The following is a 20,217-nucleotide window of genomic DNA, read 5'->3' as shown; positions in this document are numbered from 1 at the left end:
CTAGACGAGTAACGTGCTCCTCGGAACGAGTAACATGCTCCCTGGAACGAGTAACGTACTCCTCGGAACGAGTAACGTACTCCTCAGAACGAGTAACGTGCTCCTCGGAACGAGTAACATGCTCCGCGGAACAAGTAACGTGCTCCTCAGAACGAGTAACGTACTCCTCGGAACGAGTAACGTACTCCTCAGAACGAGTAACGTACTCCTCAGAACGAGTAACGTGCTCCTCGGAACGAGTAACATGCTCCTCGGAACAAGTAACGTGCACCTCGGAACGAGTAACGTACTCCTCGGAACGAGTAACGTACTCCTCAGAACGAGTAACGTGCTCCTCGGAACGAGTAACATGCTCCTCGGAACAAGTAACATGCTCCTCGGAACGAGTTAAGTGCTCCTCGGAACGAGTAACGTACTCCTCTAGACGAAAAAAACGTGCACCTCGGAACGAGTAACGTAGTCCTCAAAACGAGTAACGTGCTCCTCGGAAGGAGTAATGTGCTCGTCGCTCCACGGAACGAGTAACGTGCTCCTTGGAATGAGTAACATACTCCTCAGAACAAGTAACGTGCTCCTCGGAACGAGTTAAGTGCTCCTCGGAATGAGTAACGTGCTCCTCGGAACGAGTAACGTGCTCCTCGGAACGAGTAACGTGCTCCTCGGAATGAGTAATGTGTTCGTCGCTCCACGGAACGAGTAACATGCTCCTCAGAACGAGTAACGTACTCCTCAGAACGAGTAACGTACTCCTCGGAACAAGTTAAGTGCTCCTCGGAACAAGTAACGTGCTCCTCGGAACGAGTAATATCCTCCTCGGAACGAGTAACGTGCTCCTCGGAACAAGTAACATGCTCCGCGGAACAAGTAACGTGCTCCTCAGAACGAGTAACGTACTCCTCGGAACGAGTAACGTACTCCTCAGAACGAGTAACGTACTCCTCAGAACGAGTAACTTACTCCTCGGAACAAGTAACATGCTCCTCGGAACAAGTAACGTGCACCTCGGAACGAGTAACGTACTCCTCGGAACGAGTAACGTACTCCTCAGAACGAGTAACGTGCTCCTCGGAACGAGTTAAGTGCTCCTCGGAACGAGTAACGTACTCCTCTAGACGAAAAAAAACGTGCACCTCGGAACGAGTAACGTAGTCCTCAAAACGAGTAACGTGCTCCTCGGAAGGAGTAATGTGCTCGTCGCTCCACGGAACGAGTAACGTGCTCCTTGGAATGAGTAACATACTCCTCAGAACAAGTAACGTGCTCCTCGGAACGAGTTAAGTGCTCCTCGGAATGAGTAACGTGCTCCTCGGAACGAGTAACGTGCTCCTCGGAACGTGTAACGTGCTCCTCGGAACGAGTAACGTGCTCCTCGGAATGAGTAACGTGCTCCTCGGAACGAGTAACATACTCCTCGGAACAAGTAACGTGCTCCTCGGAACGAGTTAAGTGCACCTAGGAACGAGTACAGTACTCCGCAAAACGAGTAACGTGCTCCTCGGAAGGAGTAAGGTGCTCGTCGCTCCACGGAACGAGTAACGTACTCCTCGGAATGAATAACGTGCTCCTCGGAACGAGTAACGTGCTCCTTGGAATGAGTAACATACTCCTCGGAACAAGTGACGTACTCCTCGGAACGAGTAACGTGCTCCTCGGAACGAGTTAGGTGCTCCTCGGAATGAGTAACGTGCTCCTCGGAACGAGTAACGTGCTCCTCGGAATGAGTAACATGCTCCTCGGAATGAGTAACGTGCTCCTCGCAACGAGTAACATGCTCCTCGGAATGAGTAACGTGCTCCTCGGAATGAGTAACGTGCTCCTCGGAACGAGTTAAGTACTCCTCGGAACGAGTAACGTACTCCTCAGAACGAGTAACGTACTCCTCGGAATGAATAACGTGCTCCTCGGAACGAGTAACGTGCTCCTTGGAATGAGTACCATACTCCTCGGAACAAGTAACGTACTCCTCGGAACGAGTAACGTGCTCCTCGGAACGAGTTAAGTACTCCTCGGAACGAGTAACGTACTCCTCAGAACGAGTAACGTACTCCGCAAAACGAGTAACGTGCTCCTCGGAAGGAGTAACGTGCTCGTCGCTCCACGGAACGAGTAACGTTCTCCTCGGAATGAATAACGTGCTCCTCGGAACGAGTAACGTGCTCCTTGGAATGAGTAACATACTCCTCGGAACAAGTAACGTACTCATCGGAACGAGTAACGTGCTCCTCGGAACGAGTTAGGTGCTCCTTGGAATGAGTAACGTGCTCCTCGGAACGAGTAACGTGCTTCTCGGAATGAGTAACATGCTCCTCGGAATGAGTAACGTGCTCCTCGCAACGAGTAACGTGCTCCTCGGAATGAGTAACGTGCTCCTCGGATCGACTAACGTGCTCCTCGGAATGAGTAACGTGCTCCTCGGAACGAGTAACGTGCTCCTCGGAACAAGTAACGTGCTCCTCGGAATGAGTAACGTGCTCCTCGGAACGAGTAACGTACTCCTCAGAACGAGTAACGTACTCCTCGGAACGAGTAACGTGCACCTCGGAACGAGTACAGTACTCCGCAAAACGAGTAACGTGCTCCTCGGAAGGAGTAAGGTGCTCGTCGCTCCACGGAACGAGTAACGTACTCCTCGGAATGAATAACGTGCTGCTCGGAACGAGTAACGTGCTCCTCGGAACGAGTAACGTGCTCCTTGGAATGAGTAACATACTCCTCGGAACAAGTGACGTACTCCTCGGAACGAGTAACGTGCTCCTCGGAACGAGTTAGGTGCTCCTCGGAATGAGTAACGTGCTCCTCGGAACGAGTAACGTGCTCCTCGCAACGAGTAACGTGCTCCTCGGAATGAGTAACGTGCTCCTCGGAATGAGTAACGTGCTCCTCGGAACGAGTTAAGTACTCCTCGGAACGAGTAACGTACTCCTCAGAACGAGTAACGTACTCCTCGGAATGAATAACGTGCTCCTCGGAACGAGTAACGTGCTGCTTGGAATGAGTACCATACTCCTCGGAACAAGTAACGTACTCCTCGGAACGAGTAACGTGCTCCTCGGAACGAGTTAAGTACTCCTCGGAACGAGTAACGTACTCCTCAGAACGAGTAACGTACTCCGCAAAACGAGTAACGTACTCCTCAGAACGAGTAACGTACTCCGCAAAACGAGTAACGTGCTCCTCGGAAGGAGTAACGTGCTCGTCGCTCCACGGAACGAGTAACGTTCTCCTCGGAATGAATAACGTGCTCCTCGGAACGAGTAACGTGCTCCTTGGAATGAGTAACATACTCCTCGGAACAAGTAACGTACTCCTCGGAACGAGTAACGTGCTCCTCGGAACGAGTTAGGTGCTCCTTGGAATGAGTAACGTGCTCCTCGGAACGAGTAACGTGCTTCTCGGAATGAGTAACATGCTCCTCGGAATGAGTAACGTGCTCCTCGCAACGAGTAACGTGCTCCTCGGAATGAGTAACGTGCTCCTTAGAAATTACTAACGTGCTCCTCGGAATGAGTAACGTGCTCCTCGGAATGAGTAACGTACTCCTCGGAACGAGTAACGTACTCCTCAGAACGAGTAACTTACTCCTCAGAACGAGTAACGTGCTCCTCGGAACGAGTAACATGCTCCTCGGAACAAGTAACGTGCACCTCGGAACGAGTAACGTACTCCTCAGAACGAGTAACGCTCTCCTCGGAACGAGTAACATGCTCCTCGGAACAAGTAACGTGCTCCTCGGAACGAGTTACGTGCTCCTCGGAACGAGTAACGTACTCCTCTAGACGAAAAAAACGTGCACCTCGGAATGAGTAACGTACTCCTCAAAACGAGTAACGTGCTCCTCGGAAGGAGTAATGTGCTCGTCGCTCCACGGAACGAGTAACGTGCTCCTTGGAATGAGTAACATACTCCTCGGAACAAGTAACGTGCTCCTCGGAACGAGTTAAGTGCTCCTCGGAATGAGTAATGTGCTCCTCGGAACGAGTAACGTGATCCTCGGAACGAGTTAAGTGCTCCTCGGAATGAGTAACGTGCTCCTCGGAACGAGTAACGTGCTCCTCGGAATGAGTAACGTGCTCCTCGGAATGAGTAACGTGCTCCTCGGAACGAGTTAAGTACTCCTCGGAACGAGTAACGTACTCCTCAGAACGAGTAACGTACTCCTCGGAACGAGTAACGTGCTCCTCGGAACGAGTTAGGTGCTCCTCGGAATGAGTAACGTGCTCCTCGGAACGAGTAACGTGCTCCTCGGAATGAGTAACGTGCTCCTCGGAATGAGTAACGTGCTCCTCGCAACGAGTAACGTGCTCCTCGGAATGAGTAACGTGCTCCTCGGAACGAGTAACGTGCTCCTCGGAATGAGTAACGTGCTCCTCGGATTGAGTAACGTGCTCCTCGAACGAGTAACGTGCTCCTCGGAACGAGTTAAGTGCTCCTCGGAACAAGTAACGTGCTCCTCGGAACGAGTTAAGTGCTCCTCGGAATGAGTAACGTGCTCCTCGGAACGAGTAACGTGCTCCTCGGAACGAGTAATGTACTCCTTGGAATGATTAACGTGCTCCTCGGAAAGATTAACATGCTCCTCGGAACTCTTCGAGTACTGTGCTCTTTGGAACAAGTAACATGTTCTGTTTCTGTTAAAAGAAAGCTTTTAGAGTGCTACAAGTTTCTTCTGTCTGTTCATTCATTTTTTTATCTGTCCGTCTGCAGCTAAAGAGATGAACCCGAGCGTCGCTGCTATCTCGGCTCTGGCCATCCTCAGTATCCTGCTCATCAGCTTGCTGGTTCTCTTCTTGCTGGTCCTTAGGAAGAAACACCTACAGATGACCAGGTAACAGCACACCTGGACAGGTACAATGTCGTCTTACCTTCTATCAGAGATAAAGACCATGTGTCACTTCAGATTGGCTGTTAATAATAACTAGAAAACGTCTGCCAAAAGCCACAGTTCTAAAAGGTTCCTGGATCCAAATGATGCTCCAGATCACCACTAAAATTAAATTGGTTCTTCCTTTTCGCATTTCCAACCCCTGAAAATGTAATGAAAACCCATCCATAACTTTTTGAGTTATCTGTCTGACAAAAAGACAGATAAACGCCGGTAAAGACATAAGGTCTTTGGTGAAAGTAATGACGTATTTTGTTTAAAAGTGCCTTTAAGGGCACTCTAAGACCCATTACAATATAAACAGGCATTAAAACAACATTAAGAAGCAATGAAATATAATATTAAACTGCCGGACGACAGAGGAGGAGGATGACCTGAGGGAGTGGGTGGAGGTGACAATATGAGGTCTGACCGATAAGGGGGACGAGGTTGTGGATGGCCTTGGTTGTGTGCAGGAGGATTTTACCCGGTAGCCAGTGCAGCGGCTGCAGGATCAGAGCGATGTGGTGAAGAGAGGGAGTGCTGGTGATGATGTGTGCGGCTGAATTTTGAACCATCTGAAGTTTATGAAGATATATCTGCGGGGGACCAAAGAGAAGAGAATTACAATAATAAATATGGGGGGTGACAAAACAAGAGCGGAGGTGGTACGGAGGGTGGAGACAAGAAATGTTATGTAAATGGAAATATGCAGAGTAAGTGATGGACATGAAATGATAATGTGTTGTTGAGGTGGGAGGGGGGGACACAGGGACGTTGTCGACATGTTGTCAACTTTCCAAAGATTCTGTTCCAATAAGAATCATTTGGGTTTTATCACTGTTTAATTTCAGGAAGTTGGAGGTGAACCAGGATTTATTTCAGATAAAGCAGTGAGGGAGGAGTTTGGTTTGCTGGGGAGGGGGTTGAGATGGTTGAAAAGACCGCTCTTAGATCCAGGATGAGAAAACTAACAAGACCAGAATCCGAAGCCACTATTGCGGGGGCGGAAACCAGACTGGAACTGGTCTCACTGGGAGTTTGTGGTCAAGAGAGTGTGGAGTTGAACAACAACTCGTCTTTCAAGAATTTTGGATGTGAAGGGAAGATTAGCAGTGGGACGGAGGTTGTTATAATTAGTGGGATCTAAACCAGGTTTTATTAATAACAAAGTAACAGTTGCCATTTTAAAGAGACTGGGAACAGTTCCAGTGCTTACTGGGGAGCCAGTGGGGGCAGAAATATCCCATCTCAGCAGGTCACATGACCCAAACCCTGAACTTCCTCCTCACATCTAGACATTTTCATGTGCACAGCCTCGTCTCACGTACACAGCCTCGTCTCACGTACACAGCCTAGTCCCACGTGCACAACCTCGTCTCACGTACACAGCCTCGTCTCACGTACACAGCCTAGTCCCACGTGCACAGCCTCGTCTCACGTACACAGCCTCGTCTCACGTACACAGCCCAGTCTCACGTGCACAGTTCAATTCAATTCAACTTTATTTATATAGCGTCAAATCACGGCAATGCCATCTCAAGACGCTTTACAGACAGAGGGGAAAACATAATGAAGGCCAATTCATAACAGCCTATATAAGGAAACCAACAGATTGAGTTGAGTCCAACTCAATCTCCCATCCTGAGCAAGCACACTGGCGACAGTGGGAAGGAAAAAACTCCCTTTTAACAGGAAGGAAACCTCCGGCAGAACCCGGCTCAGGACAGGCAGCCATCTGCCTCTGCTGTGTGGGGGGAAGAGGACAGAAAGACAACAGACAACAGGAACTGCTACTCCCGGCCAGGGAGACCTGCTGAGACAGGAGACATACATGTTAATGATGCTACACTGTTATGGGGGGTAAAAGAAAGAGATAAAGAGAAAAAGAAAGAAGCTCAGTGTATCAGGAAATGTCCCTCAGCAGTCTAAACCTATAGCAGCATAACTAAGGGATGCTAACCATCCCTAGCTATAGGACTTATCAAAAAGATAAGTCTTCAGCCTAGTCTTAAAGGTGGGGAGGGTGTCTGCTTCCCTAACACTAACTGGGAGCTTATTCCATAAGAGAGGGGCCTGATAACCAAAGGCTCTGCCTCCTGCTCGGCTCTTTGAGACTCTAGGAACCACAAGTAAGCCTGCAGTCTGCGAACGAAGTACTCTACTTGGTATATAAGGAACAATGAGGTCTTTGATATATAGTGGTGCCTGGTTGTGGAGGGCTTTATATGTAAGGAGAAGGATTTTAAATTCTATTCTAGATTCAACAGGCAGCCAATGAAGAGAGGCTAAAACTGGAGAAATATGATCTCTCATGCTGGTTCTGGTCAGGACTCTGGCTGCAGAATTCTGGATCAGCTGAAGGCTTTTCAGGGCATATTTAGGACAGCCCAGTAATAGAGAGTTACAGTAATCTAGTCTCGAAGTAACAAAAGCGTGAACCAGTTTTTCTGCATCACTCCGAGACAGAATGTCCCTAATTTTGGCTATATTACGTAAATGAAAGAAGGCTGTTTTAGTAACCTGCTTAATATGTGGGCCAAAGGACAGGTCAGGGTCAAATATTACTCCAAGGTTTCTCACTGTAGCACTGGAAGCTAAAGTAATGCCATCCAGGTTCATTACAAAACTGGAAAATTTAGCTCTGAGTTTTTCAGATCCAACGAGAATTACTTCAGTCTTATCTGAGTTTAAGAGGAGAAAATTTCTAGACATCCAAGTCTTTATGTCTATGAGACAATTTTGTAGCCTATTGGGCTGATTTGTTTCATCTGGTTTAAAGGATAAGTATAGTTGAGTATCATCTGCATAACAATGAAAGTTTATTCCATGCTGTCTAATAATTTTGCCTAAAGGGAGCATATATAGCGTGAAGAGTATTGGTCCAAGTACAGAACCTTGAGGAACTCCATGACTTACTGTAGTTTGGGAGGAGGACTTGTCATTTACATGAACAAACTGAAGTCTATCAGATAAATATGATTTAAACCAGCTTAACGCTGTACCTGTAATTCCAATCACCTGTTCTAGTCTCTGTAACAGAATGTTATGATCGACTGTATCAAATGCAGCACTAAGATCAAGCAAGATAAGTACGGACACAAGTCCTTTGTCTGAGGCCATAAGAAGGTCATTAGTAACTTTCACCAATGCTGTCTCAGTACTATGATGAGCTCTAAATCCTGACTGAAACTCCTCGCATAAATTATTTCTGCTCAGGTGGGCATGTAGCTGAGCTGAAACTATTTTCTCCAGAATTTTGGACAAAAACGGGAGGTTAGATATGGGTACACAGCCTAGTCCCACGTGCACAGCCTCGTCTCACGTACACAGCCTAGTCCCACGTGCACAGCCTAATGCCATGTGCACAGCCTAGTCCCTCGTGCACAGCCTAGTCCCACCTGCACAGCCTAGCCTCACATGCACAGCCTAGTACCACATGCACAGCCTAATGCCACATGCACAGCCTAGTCCAATGTGCACAGCCTAATGCCACGGGCACAGCCTAGTCCCACCTAAACAGCCTCGTCTCACGTACACAGCCTCGTCCCACGTGCACAGCCTAGTGTCACGTGCACAGCCTTGCCTCACGTACACAGCCTCGTCTCACATACACAGCCTGGTCCCACTTGCACAGCCTCGTCTCACGTACACAGCCTCGTCTCACGTACACAGCCTAGTCCCACGTACACAGCCTCGTCTCACGTACACAGCCTAGTCTCACGTACACAGCCTCGTCCCACGTGCACAGCCTAGTGTCACGTGCACAGCCTTGTCTCACGTACACAGCCTCGTCTCACATACACAGCCTGGTCCCACTTGCACAGCCTCGTCTCACGTACACAGCCTCGTCTCACGTACACAGCCTAGTCCCACGTACACAGCCTCGTCCCACGTGCACAGCCTAGTCCCACCTAAACAGCCTAGTCCCACGTGCACAGCCTAGTGTCACGTGCACAGCCTCGTCTCACGTACACAGCCTCGTCTCACATACACAGCCTAGTCCCACGTGCACAGCCTCGTCTCACGTACACAGCCTCGTCTCACGTACACAGCCTAGTCCCACGTGCACAGCCTCGTCTGACGTACACAGCCTCGTCTCACGTACACAGCCTAGTCTCACGTACACAGCCTAGTCCCACGTGCACAGCCTCATCTCACGTACACAGCCTAGTCTCACGTACACAGCCTAGTCCCACGTGCACAGCCTCGTCTCACGTACACAGCCTAGTCTCACGTACACAACCTAGTCCCACGTGCACAGCCTCGTCTCACGTACACAGCCTAGTCTCACGTACACAGCCTAGTCCCACGTGCACAGCCTCATCTCACGTACACAGCCTAGTCCCACGTGCACAGCCTCGTCTCACGTACACAGCCTCGTCTCACGTACACAGCCTAGTCCCACATGCACAGCCTCGTCTCACGTACACAGCCTCGTCTCACGTACACAGCCTCGTCTCACGTACACAGCCTAGTCCCACGTGCACAGCCTCGTCTCACGTACACAGCTTAGTCCCACATGCACAGCCTTGGCTCACGTACACAGCCTAGCCCCACGTGCACAGCCTCGTCTCATGTACACAGCCTCGTCTCACGTACACAGCCTAGTCCCACGTGCACAGCCTAATGCCATGTGCACAGCCTAGTCCCACGTGCACAGCCTCGTCTCACGTACACAGCCTCGTCTCACGTACACAGCCTCGTCCCACGTGCACAGCCTCGTCTCACGTACACAGCCTAGTCCCACGTGCACAGCCTCGTCTCACGTACACAGCCTCGTCTCACGTACACAGCCTAGTCCCACGTGCACAGCCTCGTCTCACGTACACAGCCTCGTCTCACGTACACAGCCTGGTCCCACGTGCACAGCCTCGTCTCACGTACACAGCCTCGTCTCACGTACACAGCCTAGTCCCATGTGCACAGCCTCGTCTCACGTACACAGCCTAGTCCCACGTGCACAGCCTCATCTCACGTACACAGCCTAGTCCCACGTGCACAGCCTCGTCTCACGTACACAGCCTCGTCTCACGTACACAGCCTAGTCCCACATGCACAGCCTCGTCTCACGTACACAGCCTCGTCTCACGTACACAGCCTCGTCTCACGTACACAGCCTAGTCCCACGTGCACAGCCTCGTCTCACGTACACAGCTTAGTCCCACATGCACAGCCTTGGCTCACGTACACAGCCTAGCCCCACGTGCACAGCCTCGTCTCATGTACACAGCCTCGTCTCACGTACACAGCCTAGTCCCACGTGCACAGCCTAATGCCATGTGCACAGCCTAGTCCCACGTGCACAGCCTCGTCTCACGTACACAGCCTCGTCTCACGTACACAGCCTCGTCCCACGTGCACAGCCTCGTCTCACATACACAGCCTCGTCTCACGTACACAGCCTAGTCTCACGTACACAGCCTCGTCCCACGTGCACAGCCTCGTCTCACGTACACAGCCTCGTCTCACGTACACAACCTAGTCCCACGTGCACAGCCTAGCCTCACATGCACAGCCTAGTACCACATGCACAGCCTAATGCCACATGCACAGCCTAGTCCAATGTGCACAGCCTAATGCCACGGGCACAGCCTAGTCCCACCTAAACAGCCTCGTCTCACGTACACAGCCTCGTCCCACGTGCACAGCCTAGTGTCACGTGCACAGCCTTGCCTCACGTACACAGCCTCGTCTCACATACACAGCCTGGTCCCACTTGCACAGCCTCGTCTCACGTACACAGCCTCGTCTCACGTACACAGCCTAGTCCCACGTACACAGCCTCGTCTCACGTACACAGCCTAGTCTCACGTACACAGCCTCGTCCCACGTGCACAGCCTAGTGTCACGTGCACAGCCTTGTCTCACGTACACAGCCTCGTCTCACATACACAGCCTGGTCCCACTTGCACAGCCTCGTCTCACGTACACAGCCTCGTCTCACGTACACAGCCTAGTCCCACGTACACAGCCTCGTCCCACGTGCACAGCCTAGTCCCACCTAAACAGCCTAGTCCCACGTGCACAGCCTAGTGTCACGTGCACAGCCTCGTCTGACGTACACAGCCTCGTCTCACGTACACAGCCTAGTCTCACGTACACAGCCTAGTCCCACGTGCACAGCCTCATCTCACGTACACAGCCTAGTCTCACGTACACAGCCTAGTCCCACGTGCACAGCCTCATCTCACGTACACAGCCTAGTCTCACGTACACAACCTAGTCCCACGTGCACAGCCTCGTCTCACGTACACAGCCTAGTCTCACGTACACAGCCTAGTCCCACGTGCACAGCCTCGTCTCACGTACACAGCCTAGTCTCACGTACACAGCCTAGTCCCACGTGCACAGCCTCGTCTCACGTACACAGCCTCGTCTCACGTACACAGCCTAGTCCCACGTGCACAGCCTCGTCTCACGTACACAGCCTCGTCTCACGTACACAGCCTAGTCCCACGTGCACAGCCTCGTCTCACGTACACAGCCTCGTCTCACGTACACAGCCTGGTCCCACGTGCACAGCCTCGTCTCACGTACACAGCCTCGTCTCACGTACACAGCCTAGTCCCATGTGCACAGCCTCGTCTCACGTACACAGCCTAGTCCCACGTGCACAGCCTCATCTCACGCACACAGCCTAGTCCCACGTGCACAGCCTCGTCTCACGTACACAGCCTCGTCTCACGTACACAGCCTAGTCCCACATGCACAGCCTCGTCTCACGTACACAGCCTCGTCTCACGTACACAGCCTCGTCTCACGTACACAGCCTAGTCCCACGTGCACAGCCTCGTCTCACGTACACAGCTTAGTCCCACATGCACAGCCTTGGCTCACGTACACAGCCTAGCCCCACGTGCACAGCCTCGTCTCATGTACACAGCCTCGTCTCACGTACACAGCCTAGTCCCACGTGCACAGCCTAATGCCATGTGCACAGCCTAGTCCCACGTGCACAGCCTCGTCTCACGTACACAGCCTCGTCTCACGTACACAGCCTCATCCCACGTGCACAGCCTCGTCTCACATACACAGCCTCGTCTCACGTACACAGCCTAGTCTCACGTACACAGCCTCGTCCCACGTGCACAGCCTCGTCTCACGTACACAGCCTCGTCCCACGTGCACAGCCTCGTCTCACGTACACAGCCTAATGCCACGTGCACAGCCTAGTCCCTCGTGCACAGCCTAGTCCCACCTGCACAGCCTACTCCCACCTGCACAGCCTAGTCTCACATGCCCAGCCTAGTACCACATGCACAGCCTAATGCCACGTGCACAGCCAAGTCCCACATACACAGCCTAGTCCAATGTGCACAGCCTAATGCCACGTGCAGAGCCTAGTCCCACCTAAACAGCCTCGTCTCACGTACACAACCTAGTCCCACGTGCACAGCCTCGTCCCACCTAAATAGCCTAGTCTCACGTGCACAGCCTAGTCCCATGTGCACAGCCTAGTGTCACTTACACAGCCTTGTCGGGGCGGCTGTAGCTCAGGAGGAAGAGCAGTTGTCCTTCAACTGGTAAGTTGGGGGATCGATTCCAGGCTTCCCCTGAAATGCCGAAGTGTCCTAGGGCAAGACACTGAACCCCAAACTGCCCCCCGATGTGCCTATCGGGGTATGAGTGTGTTGAGTGAGTGTGTGTGCGAATGGGTGAATGTGACAAGTAGTGTAAAGCGCTTTGAGTGGTCTGTATGACTAGAAAAGCGCTATAGAAGTACAAGTCCATTTACCATTTGTCTGACGTGCACAGCCTAGTCCCACTTGCATGGCACTTTGATTAAAAAAAACTTCAATATTTATTGTTCATGACGTTTGTTTATTGTAGTTAAATTTTTTTTATCATGTTTGTGTGTGTGTGTGTGTGTGTGTTCTGCTGGATGACGTCTGACTTCCTGCTTCTGTTGCAGACAATGTGGCGCCGAGACGTTCGTCAACTTTGCGTCGTTTGAGCGAGACGGGAAGCTTCCCTACAACTGGTACGCTCCTCTTCCTCCTTAGTAACAGCCAATCACAGCAGCACGATGATGATGATGGTGGTGAAGATGAGGATGGTGGTGATGATAGAGGTTGTTGTCATGACGGCGATGAAGATGATGGTGGTAACGGTGATGAAGATGGTTTGCTGTGGATTCAGCTGTTTTAAACGGCGTGAAAGCAGGAAGTAAGTTAAGCCCCGCCTTCCCTGCAGCCTCGGCGCCGGCGGGGCTCGGGTGCAGGGAAGGCGGGGCTTAACTTACTGCACGCTCCGGCCTGCAGATTAATATAACGGCTGAAAGACGGTCAGTGAAGGCAAAACTTCGGCTTCCATCATGAAACATCTCCATCAGAGTGCGGTTTAAGCGAGTGGAGACTGGAAACAGGAGAACCTCTGCAGATGATCCAGAACCAGCAGCACGTCTGGTCTTCAACCAGTTCAAACTGGCTGCTAATCACCCTTTACTGGTTTCCAGTTGCAGAGCCTCAGACTCAGAGCTCTGCTTTTGGTTTACAAAACAAGTCAAACGTCTCCTGTCTACCTTCACTCCTCCATTCAGAGCTGCACTCCCTCTCCACAGCTACACTCTACCAGTGGAAGACGCCTAGTGTTACCATGACTACATGGGACTAAACCACCACCAGACTCTTTTCCTCTTTTGTTCCACGATGGTGGAACGACCTGCAGAGTCCTGATCTGCTGTAAGCTGCAGACTCAGCTCCTCAGTTCTGCTCTTAGTTTAACTCAGAGCTGGAGAACCTGGTCCAGTTCTTTACAACGAATATTCCAGTATTCATTCTTTTATTTTAACAGGGAATACTGTGGGGAGGGAAGAAAAGTACAGCCTGTAGTTCTACATGTCAACACCTGGTCCTACTGGACTCCAGCAGTCCACCAGGACCTTCCTATGATGGTCCTACTGGTGCATTTCCTGCTGTGTTGTTCTCACTCTCAGATGCAGGTCGCTTTGGATGAAAGGGTCTGCTACATGACTGTAGGATAGAATAGAATAGAATAGAATAGACCTGGTTTCGGCTGGCCAACAGTTACCAGAGGATTCCACCAGGCGGTGCTGTTTTACCTGAAACCAGAATTTATAGGATGGAATGAAGACAGTTACCATGGAGATGATAGAGGGACCGATTCCTCCTCCACAAACAGCTTTATTTGCTGTTCCACCTGGTTTGTGATGTAAACCAGCAGAGTCTCCAGGATAATGAGACTAAAATGGTGTAAAATTGACACACAGGCTGTCGAAAACTGCTTCCTGATTGGACGTTACCGTCAAGCCAAGCACTCTGATTGGTGGAACATCTGGCAGGAAGCCGCTTCATCATCGTGTCCAGGTGAAACAGAAGTTTCCAGGCAACGTGACAGTGGGTTGTCTGGAATATATCTGAGAGAACATAGATAGATGAACATAGATCTGATGGAGGTTTAAGGCTTAAATTAGACATGAAGGAACTATGACATCACTTCCTGTTAGAGATGAAGAGGAAACTTTTCTGATCCACCCAATCAGAGCCCTCCTTCTCTGAGCTGTAGGCGGTTCCATCAGGTTTCCGTAGAAACAGAAGCTGCTTGTTGTTGCTTGTTCGTTACTCCGTCCTGTTGGAGCAGGTAGTGGACGTTCCAGCGATGTAGTGGACGTTCCAGCGATGTAGTGGACGTTCCGGCGAGGTAGTGGACGTTCCGGCGAGGTAGTGGACGTTCCGGCGAGGTAATGGACGTTCCGGCGAGGTAGTGGACGTTCCGGTGAGGTAGTGGACGTTCCGGCGAGGTAGTGGACGTTCCGGCGAGGTAATGGACGTTCCGGCGAGGTAGTGGACGTTCCGGCGAGGTAGTGGACGTTCCGGCGAGGTAATGGACGTTCCGGCGAGGTAGTGGACGTTCCGGCGAGGTAGTGGACGTTCCGGCGAGGTAGTGGACGTTCCGGCGAGGTAGCGGACGTTCCGGCGAGGTAGTGGACGTTCCGGTGAGGTAGTGGACGTTCCGGCGAGGTAGTGGACATTCCGGCGGTTTGATGCCTGGGGACTGAGATGCCGTGTTGGTCAGGGGGTTGCGGGGTTGTCTCAGGATGAAGCTGGAGGTTGCCCCAGGCGACGGAGCGGCTGCTGACAGACGTCCTGCAGCGGGATGCATTAACTGTGTTCAGCACTAATGTCCAGCTCTGTGCCTCTTTACTAATGGAGTCCCATGTCCTGTCCCCACCCGTCCCCCTGCTGTTTGTCTTCATTCTCTCTTGTGTCTTTTTGTTTTTCTGTTTATTTGACCCCTTCAGGCGAAGAAGCCTCTTCGCCTTCCTTACCCTCCTGCCATCCTGCCTTTGGACTGACTATCTTTTGGCTTTTTATATTAATCCATGGTAAGTAAGCGCCTGCTGCACTCGGGGGCGTGTCCACGCAGAACCACCGCCCACAGGACCGACCCGGGACACTGTGTGTCCTCATCAGAGCCAAACTGGACTCTCAGACCTCCAGGCAACATAGAGTCTTTGGTGGTTTTCTCAGAAAAACGTTCCCTGATCCAGTTCCGATCCAGACTTGGTCCAGTTCTTCCAATATGTCCACAAAAAACAGGAAAGATTCACTGAATTAATCCAGAACCAGAACCAGAGTTGTCCCAGGTCTAGGTAGCTGATGGGGACTGGATATGAAGGATCCAGGCGATGGTCCAGTCCCTATCAGAACCCTTTAGGTCCGGTTCGGGCGACATTCCAGTCCCCATCGGACCCGTTTAGGTCCGGTTCGGGCGACATTCCAGTCCCCATCGGACCCGTTTAGGTCCGGTTCGGGTGACGGTCCAGTCATTTAGGTCCGGTTCAGGCGACGGTCCAGTCCCCATCGGACTCGTTTAGGTCCGGTTCAGGCGACGGTCCAGTCCCCATCGGACTCGTTTAGGTCCGGTTCGGGCAACGGTCCAGTCATTTAGGACCGGTTCAGGCGACGGTCCAGTCCCCATCGGACTCGTTTAGGTCCGGTTCGGGCGACGGTCCAGTCCCCATCGGACACGTTTAGGTCCGGTCGGGCGACGGTCCAGTCCCCATCGGACCTGTTTAGGTCCGGTTCGGGCGACATTCCAGTCCCCATCGGACCCGTTTAGGCCCGGTCAGGCGAGGATCCAGTCCCCATCGGAACCGTTTAGATCCAGTTCGGGCGACGGTCCAGTCCCCATCGGACCTGTTTAGGTCCGGTCGGGCGACGGTCCAGTCCCCATCGGAACCGTTTAGATCCAGTTCGGGCGACGGTCCAGTCCCCATCGGAACCGTTTAGATCCAGTTCGGGCGACGGTCCAGTCACCATCGGACTCGTTTAGGTCCGGTTCGGGCGACGGTCCAGTCCCCATCGGACTCGTTTAGGTCCGGTTCGGGCGACGGTCCAGTCCCCATCGGACTCGTTTAGGTCCGGTCCAGTCCTGATCCAGTCCCCATCGGACCTGTTTAGGTCCGGTCGGGCGACGGTCCAGTCCCCATCGGCACCATTTCCACTGATCTTCAGTCCAGTTCTTTAGACGTTTCCATGGAGACCATTGCTGATGAGGATTCAGCTGATGACCCAGGACTGGATTAGGTCTGGACAAGGACTAGACCAGGACCGGATCAGGACTAGACCAGGACCGGACCAGGACCCGACCAGGACTAGGCCAGGACTGGATCAGGACTGGATCAGGACCGGACCAGGACTAGACCAGGACTAGACCAGGACTGGATCAGGACTGGACCAGGACTGGACCAGGACTAGACCAGGACTGGATCAGGACTGGACCAGGACTGGATCAGGACTAGACCAGGACTTGATCAGGACTGGATAAGGACTGGATCAGGACTGGATCAGGACCGGACCAGGACTAGACCAGGACTAGACCAGGACTGGATCACGACTGGTTCAGGACTAGACCAGGACTGGACCAGGACTGGACCAGGACTAGACCAGGACCGGACCAGGACTGGATCAGGACTAGACCAGGACTGGATCAGGACCGGACCAGGACTGGACCAGGACTAGACCAGGACTGGATCAGGACTGGATCAGGACCGGACCAGGACTGGACCAGGACTGGATCAGGACTGGACCAGGACTGGATCAGGACTAGACCAGGACTTGATCAGGACTGGATAAGGACTGGATCAGGACTGGATCAGGACCGGACCAGGACTAGACCAGGACTAGACCAGGACTGGATCAGGACTGGATCAGGACTAGACCAGGACTGGACCAGGACTGGACCAGGACTAGATCAGGACTAGACCAGGACTGGATCAGGACTAGACCAGGACTGGATCAGGACCGGACCAGGACTAGACCAGGACTGGATCAGGACTGGACCAGGACCGGATCAGGACTAGACCAGGACCGGATCAGGACTAGACCAGGACTAGACCAGGACTGGATCAGAACCAGACCAGGACCGGATCAGGACTGGACCAGGACTAGACCAGGACCGGATGAGGACTAGACCAGGACTGGATCAGGACTAGACCAGGACTGGATCAGGACCGGACCAGGACCGGACCAGGACTAGGCCAGGACTGGATCAGGACTGGATCAGGACCGGACCAGGACTAGACCAGGACTAGACCAGGACTGGATCAGGACTGGACCAGGACTGGACCAGGACTAGACCAGGACTGGATCAGGACTGGACCAGGACTGGATCAGGACTAGACCAGGACTTGATCAGGACTGGATAAGGACTGGATCAGGACTGGATCAGGACCGGACCAGGACTAGACCAGGACTAGACCAGGACTGGATCACGACTGGTTCAGGACTAGACCAGGACTGGACCAGGACTGGACCAGGACTAGACCAGGACCGGACCAGGACTGGATCAGGACTAGACCAGGACTGGATCAGGACCGGACCAGGACTGGACCAGGACTAGACCAGGACTGGATCAGGACTGGATCAGGACCGGACCAGGACTGGACCAGGACTGGATCAGGACTGGACCAGGACTGGATCAGGACTAGACCAGGACTTGATCAGGACTGGATAAGGACTGGATCAGGACTGGATCAGGACCGGACCAGGACTAGACCAGGACTAGACCAGGACTGGATCAGGACTGGATCAGGACTAGACCAGGACTGGACCAGGACTGGACCAGGACTAGATCAGGACTAGACCAGGACTGGATCAGGACTAGACCAGGACTGGATCAGGACCGGACCAGGACTAGACCAGGACTGGATCAGGACTGGACCAGGACCGGATCAGGACTAGACCAGGACCGGATCAGGACTAGACCAGGACTAGACCAGGACTGGATCAGAACCAGACCAGGACCGGATCAGGACTGGACCAGGACTAGACCAGGACCGGATGAGGACTAGACCAGGACTGGATCAGGACTAGACCAGGACTGGATCAGGACCGGACCAGGACCGGACCAGAACTAGACCAGGACTGGATCAGGACTAGACCAGGACCGGATCAGGACTAGACCAGGACTGGATCAGGACCGGACCAGGACTAGACCAGGACTGGATCAGGACCGGACCAGGACTAGACCAGGACTAGACCAGGACTGGATCAGGACTGGATCAGGACTAGACCAGGACTGGACCAGGACTGGACCAGGACTAGATCAGGACTAGACCAGGACTGGATCAGGACTAGACCAGGACTAGACCAGGACCGGACCAGGACTGGACCAGGACTAGACCAGGACTGGATCAGGACTGGACCAGGACTGGACCAGGACTGGATCAGGACTGGACCAGGACTGGATCAGGACTAGACCAGGACTGGATCAGGACCGGACCAGGACTAGACCAGGACTGAATCAGAACCAGACCAGGACCGGTTCAGGACTGGATCAGGACTAGACCAGGACTAGATCAGGACTAGACCAGGACCGGATGAGGACTAGACCAGGACTGGATCAGGACTAGATCAGGACTGGACCAGGACCGGACCAGGACCGGACCAGGACTAGACCAGGACTGGATCAGGACTAGACCAGGACCGGATCAGGACTAGACCAGGACTGGACCAGGACCGGACCAGGACTGGACCAGGACTAGACCAGGACTAGACCAGGACTGGATCAGGACTAGACCAGGACCGGACCAGGACTGGACCAGGACTGGATCAGGACTAGACCAGGATCGGACCAGGACTGGACCAGGACTAGACCAGGACTGGATCAGGACCTGACCAGGACTGGACCAGGACTAGACCAGGTTCGGATCAGGACTGGACCAGGACTGGATCAGGACTAGACCAGGACTAGACCAGGACCGGACCAGGACTGGACCAGGACTAGACCAGGACTTGATCAGGACTGGATAAGGACTGGATCAGGACTGGATCAGGACCGGACCAGGACTAGACCAGGACTAGACCAGGACTGGATCAGGACTGGATCAGGACTAGACCAGGACTGGACCAGGACTGGATCAGGACTGGACCAGGACTAGACCAGGACTGGACCAGGACTGGATCAGGACTGGATCAGGACTAGACCAGGACTGGACCAGGACTGGATCAGGACTGGACCAGGACTAGACCAGGACTGGATAAGGACTGGATCAGGACTGGATCAGGACCGGACCAGGACTAGACCAGGACTAGACCAGGACTGGACCAGGACTGGATCAGGACTAGACCAGGACTTGATCAGGACTGGATAAGGACTGGATCAGGACTGGATCAGGACCGGACCAGGACTAGACCAGGACTAGACCAGGACTGGATCAGGACTGGATCAGGACTAGACCAGGACTGGATCAGGACTAGACCAGGACTGGATCAGGACCGGACCAGGACTAGACCAGGACTAGACCAGGACTGGATCAGGACTAGACCAGGACTGGACCAGGACTGGACCAGGACTAGATCAGGACTAGACCAGGACTGGATCAGGACTGGACCAGGACTAGACCAGGACTAGACCATTACTGGATCAGGACTGGCCCAGGACCCGTCCAGGACTAGACCAGGACTGGATCAGGACTAGACCAGGACCGGACCAGGACTGGACCAGGACTAGACCAGGACTGGATCAGGACCGGACCAGGACTGGACAAGGACCGTACCAGGACTGGACATGGACTGGATCAGGACTAGACCAGGACTGGACCAGGACTGGATCAGGACTAGACCAGGACTGGACCAGGACTGAATCAGAACCAGACCAGGACCGGATCAGGACTGGACCAGGACTAGACCAGGACTAGATCAGGACTAGACCAGGACCGGATGAGGACTAGACCAGGACTGGATCAGGACTAGACCAGGACTGGATCAGGACCGGACCAGGACCGGACCAGGACTAGACCAGGACTGGATCAGGACCGGACCAGGACCGGACCAGGACTAGACCAGGACTGGATCAGGACTGGACCAGGACCGGATCAGGACTAGACC

The 20,217-nt window shown here is 53.0% G+C and overlaps 1 protein-coding gene across 1 annotated transcript in view; it reads left to right on the top strand.

Annotated features, from left to right (window-relative positions):
* Window positions 1-20,217, top strand: part of ptpro (protein tyrosine phosphatase receptor type O) — a 138,229-nt gene that overhangs the window by 86,408 nt on the left and 31,604 nt on the right. Inside the window, exons 15-17 of the mRNA XM_079262982.1 lie at window positions 4,705-4,825; window positions 12,777-12,845; window positions 15,126-15,209. Of these exons, the coding sequence (XP_079119108.1) occupies window positions 4,705-4,825; window positions 12,777-12,845; window positions 15,126-15,209 (274 nt within the window). The remainder of the gene's footprint in view (window positions 1-4,704; window positions 4,826-12,776; window positions 12,846-15,125; window positions 15,210-20,217) is intronic.

The sequence above is a fragment of the Telmatherina bonti genome (genome assembly GCF_933228915.1).
Source record: "Telmatherina bonti genome assembly, chromosome: 23".
Lineage (NCBI taxonomy): Eukaryota > Metazoa > Chordata > Actinopteri > Atheriniformes > Telmatherinidae > Telmatherina > Telmatherina bonti.
This window is presented reverse-complemented; position numbering and strand designations above follow the sequence as displayed.